The sequence below is a fragment of the Myxocyprinus asiaticus genome, chromosome 16, assembly GCF_019703515.2.
Source record: "Myxocyprinus asiaticus isolate MX2 ecotype Aquarium Trade chromosome 16, UBuf_Myxa_2, whole genome shotgun sequence".
In the NCBI taxonomy this organism is placed as follows: Eukaryota; Metazoa; Chordata; class Actinopteri; order Cypriniformes; family Catostomidae; genus Myxocyprinus; species Myxocyprinus asiaticus.
In genome coordinates this window covers 44,114,360-44,123,390 of record NC_059359.1, presented here as the reverse complement: position 1 = coordinate 44,123,390, position 9,031 = coordinate 44,114,360, and the positions used below count along the sequence as shown (strand labels likewise).

The window sequence follows — 9,031 nt, the reverse complement described above, 5'->3', positions numbered from 1 at the left end:
TTTCAGCTTTTGGATGAACCCATTTAATCTCAATGTGAAAATGCACAGTAAATATATAGGAATGCATTACTAATGTTAATGAATAGAACTGTATTGTACAGTGATAACAGTATAAAATATAACAAAATGTATATTAACATTAAGCAAAATGACCCACAGATGTGTTAATGTTGAAAGGTATTCATGATAACTAACATGTTTTTTCTACTTTTGAGGAAATGTGGTGCCAGTTTCCACATACTGTATGTGGACATCATGTTTATCAGTGCACTAATGCATGGGAAATGAACAGATGTTTTAAAGCAGCATATCAAACAAAACTAGAGACTCTACTTTTTACAACCAAACAGTTTTCAATGAAAAAATTGTTTTACCAGAGGCACTTTTGTTGACACTGCATCCGTAGGAGCGCTTTAAGGAAATCGACAGCATGCTGTTGTGTCACGTGACACTTTAAATGACAGTCTAGAGTCTTCAGTCACTTTTTACTAATTTAAATAATGCGTTGCCTATAGTGAAGCCAAAATACAATGTCCACGCTTGTGGATGAGGAGTCACACAAAGTTAGGCACAGAAGGACTATAATTGTTTGGAAGGGATGCATTCTGGGGGTTGTCAGATTTACTCTCACTACCTGAAAATGTTTGTTTTCATGACATTGAGTCTAGTGAACCATTGTGTTGTCAGATGATTTTAATTTTTACTTTTCATTTTTACATTTTAAATAATCAATTCCCTTTATTTGATTCAAGTAAATAAGGCTAGGAATAGAAATGCATCTATTCTTCAACTTCGAAAACGATTTGCTCTTCGACATCTATTGTTCTCTGGTTTGTGTGCAGCTGTGTTGTGTTTTCTGTTATTAATATAGCTGTTGGTCCGGTTGAAGTATTTTTGCTTGAACGGCCCATCTCCCAAGCGGAGGCTGCATGAACTGTTGCTCTCATGCACTCTCATGAACGCACAAAGGAGATCAATGGTCGGTCAAGATTTTCTCTAAATAATCGATAAGATTTCGGTTTGTTTCTCAGCAAACCTTATCGTATTCAGAACAAGGCATGAGGCGCATACAATAAATTATTTGACTTCTAAATTATACTTTTGTGTTCTTTTGAAGCTTGAAGAGGTGGTCACCATAAACTGACATTATATGACATCACTGAGAACAAAGAATTTTCACAATTTCTCCCTTTGTGTTAAGAAAAAGAAAGTCATATAGGATTATAACAACACAGGTGTGAGTAAACAATGACTGAATTTTCATTTTTGGATGAAATATCCCTTTAATAGAGAGTTAAATACATAATTTTATTTAGGGCACAGCCCATCAACCAAGTTGAAGCACACAATCAGCAGACCAACCCCATTAGAGTTTCCACTAATTAGGAAAACTTCCCTCTGATGTCACCAGACTGGAAGGGCAAATAGCAAGAGGGAGGGAGAGAGAGAGAGAAAGAGAGAGAAAGGGGGGGTCATACAGGCACTCTTAACTTCATCCACAGCTGTTTACAACTCCAGTCTAATCCATCCTTCTCCATCGTGCACTGAAGGTAAGCAATTGTTCCTGATCCATACGTATTAAGATGCTGTAAATGTAATTATGCACTTTTAGATACATGTACCACTGTGGCCTAAAGGTGAGCTCTCACGGGGGATGCTGTCAAACAGAGCAGGTTGCTATGATTTGAAACGGGTGTTACCACAAGTCTAGAAATCATTAAGATTCAAGTTACTGCATATGATAGATGTGGAAAAGCAGAACGTTACATGTTTTTATTTTGTCTGAAAATACTGACGTATATGTCTTTTACCATTTTTGCATGGTCTATTATTTTTTGGGAATCACAACTGTGCAATAGAGGTTTATTTTTTTCTTATATATCAACAGTTGAACAAAATGTTAAAAGAAATGTAATCTGTTAAATGATTAAATGAAACTGTACATGTAAAATACATTTTATATTTAATAAATAAAAAGGTTATTGATGTGCCGTAAAGATGCTTTTAAATAAATCTGGACCACATCATCATAAATTCATCATCAGTTCTATACATATTTATGGATAATATTTTTTTATCGGATTTTAATTAATTAACAATGAATTGGTAAGTACAGGATTTCAACAATCAAGAATGTATGTGGGTTGACATGAAATACTTTTAGGATGTTGACATGTGCTGCATTGTGTCATGCTAAACATTTGATCATTTTTACATATGCAGCTTTTATGACCTCATCGTAATTGAGCAACTTCATGGAACATTTGTACTTTTACAAATTATTTTCACCACAGGACCATTTCAAATGAAAAAGTGAAGGCAAAAAGGTGATACAAATAGTGAAAAACATTTTGACCAGTCCGAGCAGCTAAAATGTTCACTTTCTTGATGTTTTGATGTTAATAACAAAGGCCATGGACATGTTGTGCTACTACCACCCATCATTTTCATATTTGTATTTTCTTTAACAAATTTTACAAATATTAGATCAGTTTCAGATTAAGATGATCAAAGTGCTAAAATTAGAAACAGAAAACGGACTTTATCCTATACAGGATATTAGTACTGTGGAAAAAACAGAGGGAGAAAGACGATGTGGGAGAACCAATATTTTCATACAGGACTTGGTTTCCAGGGTTGTTTCCTAAAGGGGTTCTTCACCGCCTCATGGGGAAAGGGGTAACAAGCCGTGCTTTGTACTTACGCCCGGGGGACTCGCAGAGAACAAACAAGTTGTTAATTGTTTGTGGGCAAGCAGTCCCATTGCAAGGGAGCATTTGTGGTAACCATGGACTTGGTGTGTCTGCCAGTGAAAATGAACCAATGAACCTAGGATTGCGACTTCTGTGATGTAACATTGATGTTTCAATGAGATGTTGTCTGCTTAAAATTCAAATACTGTGGAAACAAAAACCCATGACAGCACAGTGTACTGTTGCCTATTTATTACTTGAACCAATGTAGGTCTGTGTCTGCTTAACAATTGCCATCTATTGGGAGAAATTGACTCTAATGACATGCTCTAATGCAGATCAAAGCAGAGACCTGGGCCAGAGGTCATGGGAGGTTATAAATGTTCCAGTGGCAATTATCACAGGGCAAGTTTACATAGCTCTCAGTGAAAATCTGTTTCCAATGTCAAGGATGCAAACCATCATCATTATTAATCTACAGGGAAATTGAGTTTTCTGTAAATGAGAATAGAAACAGATGCTTGCTGTTCTTTTCGCTGGTTGGGTGGAGCTATTAAACATGATAAATGAATTGGATTGATTGCTTGTTTGAATAAGTGAAAAGTATGCGTGAACCAAACCCATTTGTGAAACCAATGTCCATACTCACATCAATGGTTATTTTTCATCATAACCTCAGAATAAATCATAACATGTTTTATGTTTATGATACAGTAAACAGCAATTAATGTTCCTACATTGTGAAAAACAAATGTACAGTGTAAGGATAAACACAATTTTCTTCTTTCAGATGGTGTCGGGAGAAGTGTTTAGCACTTTCAGGAAAAGCAAGACTCAAAGGTCTTATATGAAAGGTTAGTTTTTATACCATTTCATGTAATGGTAATGTATGTAAATTAATGTTTGATGTCATTTTATTTTTTGTCAACCAATTTAAAGATACCTCTGTAGCAAACATGAAAATAGGAATCAGTAATGCTAGCCAACACAATGAATATAAGTGTGCATGTTTTTCATGCATTTCTGTGATGGGCATGGTATATTTGACCACATGCAAATACAGTACATGTTTTGTTTTGTTTTTTATCTTTTTTTCCAACAGTCTTCCTATTTTTTCTTCTACTGCAAATGAGTGCAATGACTACTGCAACTACTCCAGAAAGCACATCACCGACATCAGTTTCAAATCAGAGCTCTGGAAGCACGAGCCCAGAGCATACCACACCAGCCTCTACAATCACCAATAAGTATATGACATCTGGAGCTTCCAGTAATCCACCGAATACCTCACCTAACACCCAAACAATTACTGTTCCCTTAGTGAGCACCAGTATGATCACAGGTATTCTTTGTATCCATCCATCCAGTATTTCTTGTATGATAACAATGCTTGAACTTGAACCTTGTATTGTATTTTGTCTATAGCTTCACGCAATGGATCATTAATGGAAAATGACACAATAGTGAGTGCTGAGCAATTAATGTTTATGTAATCTTATAAGCATAAGGCTTGGAATTGCAGCTCTTTTTTGTTTATTTTTAACAGCTATCCTGTCCAGAATTTACTTGTACTACAGATTGTTACGCCCAGTTCATGAATAAGACGACAAATCCTTGCCCATCCAATGCTTACTTCTGCGAGGTCAGTCTATTACATCAGGGAACCTTGAGTGGTAAATAATCCATGCAGATCAATTGTTGCAACTCATAATGATTAAAGAGTTGATTCTTTCTCTGTTGTGCTTCAGTTAACAAAACAGGACATGAGTCACTCTGTCAACTGCAGTGCCTCATGTGGCGTGTCCTGTGGGAATGCGACTCTCAGTAATTGCACTGTGGACTGTTGCAACACAACCAACTGCCTCAGCAGCACTCTGTTTGCCAAGACAAATCCACCCACTACAGCAGGTAGTAAAGAGTGGTTATAGTATAGTAGGTATAGTATAGTAGGTTAATGTCAGTTTTAATTTCTATTTCAGTTCATTTTCCATAACTTATGTGCACTGAAAAGTTGTCACATGAAATTTCCTTCACATTCATAAATTGTTTCTTACCTTCACTCTAGTGTTGATAAATGCAGATTATTCTTAAATGGGTCATGAAGTGCTATTTTTTTTATAATTGTATTATCTTCCCTGAGGTCCAATTATTTTGCACAAACAGTCACAATTTAGTAATATATGATCATTTTCCAACCTGTTTTGGCCCTTTGTCTGAAACGCTCGATTTTGACATAAGCGCCTCTTTAAAACTTCAAGGTAAACGTTCACTTTTATGATTGGCTAACATCATGCAGCCCCTCAAATTCAGCATACTCAATCGGAAGAGAATGATTAAAAATAGCACAGATGTCTGAAAGAACACATCCATGACCCGTGTGTGCTCAAAACAACAAGAGGCAGCAGCTGAATGAAAGACAATTGCTTCTCCCTTTCAGAGATGTAACTTGACACCGCGTCTTTTAAAAGCAGCAAGATTCATGGCACCGGTCAAAGATTCTGGGTAGTTCATGTTAATATACAAAATAATTCAAAATAGTCCAGATGGGTCCCCTTTCGTGTTCAGGAATAATTAGCCACACAAGGCCTGCTCTCTTGACTTCAACCGTGCACCAGTTGACGGGGCCAAGGGCACGATGACGCATGTTGTGTTTTGTGACATCACGAACAGACATATTTCAAAACTAGTCGTTTCAGCAGGGTGGCAATTATAAATAATCTTTTTAGACTGGGAAGTTTTGAGTTCTTAAATTTACAGTATGTTTTTATAGTACAGTTACCTGTTATATGTCTAAATATCAAGGAAAATTTTATTCTCCATTTAATGACACCTTTAATGAGGGAGCACATGCCTGCAGTTAGTAATTTCCATAAAACATGGTCAACTAATCTTCATTTAAGGTATAAAGGCTTTCCGCACAGCCTCGCTTTTGTCTGAGATCGCGCACAGCAAGATATTTGAGTCAAGTCTAGCGTTTTGTTAATCTTAAAAAAGTAAAAATTATTTTTCTAAACACATTCCTTGGAAGAATCTGTTTTTTTTTTTTTTTGTTGTTTTTTGGTTTTTTTTGCTTATGTTTTGTTTCAGGTGGTTTTAAATTATATTCTAAAATTGGAAGACATAGCAAATTTATTAATGAATCATGATTTCTACATAAACGCAAACGTTTTTACACATAGCTACAATTAGTGAATGAGACCCATTATTTCAAACATATGCGATTGGTGATGTTTTTACTATTTTTTTACTATTGTCTTGCCATGAATAGCTACAACAAAAGCCACTACTTCAACCACAACCATAAAGGTCACCGTTGCACCAACCCAAGCAAATAACGTAAGTAACACGCAGCAAATTTGCCCCCGTATGGCACAAATATACAAAAAAATGTTGACAGCTTTTGACTTATGTTGCCTTTGCTCTCTTTACTCCCGATAAGGGCAAGAAGTGTCATAATTTCACTTGTACTGGGGTAGCCTGTTACAAAAACTTCTTATCCAACACCATGATGTGTCCCATTGGTCAAGATTACTGCATGGTAAGATTTTTTTCTATACTGCATATTTTACAAATCCATTAGTAATGACCCATATGAAGAAAAAACTTGATGGACACTGGAAAACTCTTAAAGTCAACAGGCTGTGATGCTATTGGTGTGGTGGGGTGAGCAAGTAACACACACAGTGGGTGTGGCGTCAGGCCATGGATAGGCATTTATTTTAAAAGTCCAAAACAGGGAAAATAAAGTGTCACTGGGGTAAAGTTTTCAAAAGAAAGGGAAAATCTAGCGCCCTCGTGGTGAGACAGGGACTAAGGTTGGATATGGAGTGTCAATGGGATGGTCCAGGACATGAGCAGGGTCCGACGGCCGCACGAGCTCCCCTCCTGGTTCTGAGATGCGAGTGACGGCAGCGTCCTAGGCAGCCTAACTTCCCTGTGCTCCGCAATGAATGTGAGGGGAAGGCAGCCCGGCTTCCTTGTCTGTTGGCCGAGACGCATGCGATAATCCGTCGACTCATCAACCTGTGCCGGGGTTCTGGGGTGTGGGTCCATTGTCTCATCTTATCCACGCTGATACCCACCCCGCTCTGCTCCTGGACCTGCAAGGACGCCTGCATGCATGTACTGGAGTTAGAGACCGGTCTGTCAAGTAGAATCGCTTTAAAGGCCCTCAGAAGAGGCGGGACAACAATAATCCATGGGATGGCGTGTCGTTCCGACACACTTGGTTACAATACCAGGAAAGTTTCTTATTGGAACAATATGGGAAGTCTCCCTTCTATCTGAGCCTGTCCATTATGGGGTTATAACAAAACGGGGGCTCGTCTGGGATAATATTGCTGCCAGGTCGTGCAATGATTTTTATGTGGTGGATGTCACTGGGGTGTTGTGTGTATAATTCATGTTGTCTTAAAACCATAATACTACCAGTCTTTATTGTAAATTCAGTAATATTTAGGAAACATTACTATTCAATCCCCATAATACACAGTAATGTTCAAGCACAGCAACATATTTGCTTTATTTTTGTAGCTAAAAAAGACAACAACTGGGAGCGAAGAAACTTGGCAGGGCAGTTGCAGTACAGACTGCAGAAAGATGCAATCTTGCGCAGCCTCAGCCAGTCCCTGCTACTTGGAGTGCTGCAATGCTACAGCTAACTCCTGCCTTTTACTATCAGGTGTATTAAACATGCCCAGCTCTGCCTCCAGGGGTCCTCACTCCTCTGCACTGCTCATGGCCTCTTTACTGCTCATCTGGATACTGAGAGCCCTTACTCCTTAAATGTGTAACAGGCACATTTACTAGGCAATTTCGGGAAGAGCCATTTTCATTTTAGAAGAGTTTATCTGAGTGTGTATGTGTTATAAAGCTGATTGTACTTCTTTTACTGTTACTTTGACATTATCTGTGATGTAAACAACTGGACTGTGTGTGTGTGTGTGTGTGTGTGTGTGTGTGTGTGTGTGTGTGTGTGTGTGTGTGTGTGTGTGACTACTAAATGTGTGAGAGGTAGAATAAGTGTGTGTGTGTATATATATATATATATGTTGATAGATGCCAAATAATCTTTACCACATACATCCTTAGAGAATTATATAAAGTGGAAACATGCCTGTTGTTGGATTCTGTAAATCACAGAGTTAAATTAAAATAATTCACAAAGGAACATATTAATACTGCAGCGACATATATGAGGTTTGCATTATATCACATACTGAGTTGTGTCTATTTAATTCATTCATGACATTTTGACATTAATGACTCTGAACTTTGATTTACAGTCAATCAACTAGGTATCTGAAGCCTCTTTTTCTTTGACTTATTTTATTTGGTGTCCATTGTAAACATGTTTTGTGCATTCTATCTTTTCTAAGTCACTTTATTGTGGCAAGCAATTTTATCATCAATAATAAGAGATGCAGGTCCAAAAGTCTGAGACCACATTGAAAATTTGGGATGGAAAAACAAATTTACACCTGGAAGTAAAAATCAATTTTAGGATTTAGAACAAAGAAATCGTATGACGTAAAACTGATATTTAAGATTCTGCACTATTTACAGGTTACTAATGAAAGATAAAAAAAAAAAAACTAAATTAAAAAAAAAAATGTCAATGTAACTTTTTCACTCAGTTGTTTTTAATAATTTAAATTAATATAATAAAAATATATATTATAATTTATAATAATAATTTAAATTAATTATATAATTTGTAATTACTGCTGTTTTTTTTTTTTTATTGGAAGAATGCTAAATAGAAGCATTTTCACTATGGTACTCAAAATATCCATATAATGCTTGGATAATCCAAATTCTGAAATGTCATGATTTTATTACAGCAAAAACAAATTGCTTGTCCAATCAGCCAGATTTGTTTCAAGCGCTTCACCCTGTACACTCAAAACAAATATGTACAAACAAGTTAATTCCAAACAAATGAAAGAGTATGCACTTTATGCATCTGAATAGATTTTCGACAATTAGTAATATTTATAATATATTTATAATGACAAATTAAATGTATAATATTGGACATTTGAAAGCCTGTAAAACCCTATAAAAACATAAAGCTTTATTTTTGCAGAGAAACATGTTTATTAAAATATAAGTGTACAGATATATTTGCATGATTTAATTTTATAAAATACCTGATAACATCTGATTTCTATAGCATGTTCAGATACTAATTTCCAGTGAAACTAGAAGCTATTTGCAGAATATTACCATTGATAATTTATTAAAGGATGTTATGTATGAGGTTTACAGTTATGTGTATTGCTCTATAATGCTTCAATCTGAAAATAATGAAATACTGGTATATGTCACATGAGATT

At 36.2% G+C, this 9,031-nt stretch overlaps 1 protein-coding gene across 1 annotated transcript; it reads left to right on the top strand.

Moving 5' to 3' along the window:
- The first annotated feature begins 1,479 nt into the window (after nucleotides 1–1,479).
- On the top strand, nucleotides 1,480–7,683 carry LOC127453888 (uncharacterized). The gene is made up of 9 exons (XM_051720641.1): nucleotides 1,480–1,550; nucleotides 3,484–3,547; nucleotides 3,796–4,035; nucleotides 4,119–4,156; nucleotides 4,240–4,335; nucleotides 4,442–4,601; nucleotides 5,962–6,029; nucleotides 6,133–6,231; nucleotides 7,227–7,683. Exons 2-9 carry the CDS (start codon nucleotides 3,484–3,486, stop codon nucleotides 7,476–7,478), a joined length of 1,017 nt encoding a protein of 338 aa, XP_051576601.1. The 5' UTR covers nucleotides 1,480–1,550; the 3' UTR covers nucleotides 7,479–7,683.
- Nucleotides 7,684–9,031: the final 1,348 nt, after the last annotated feature.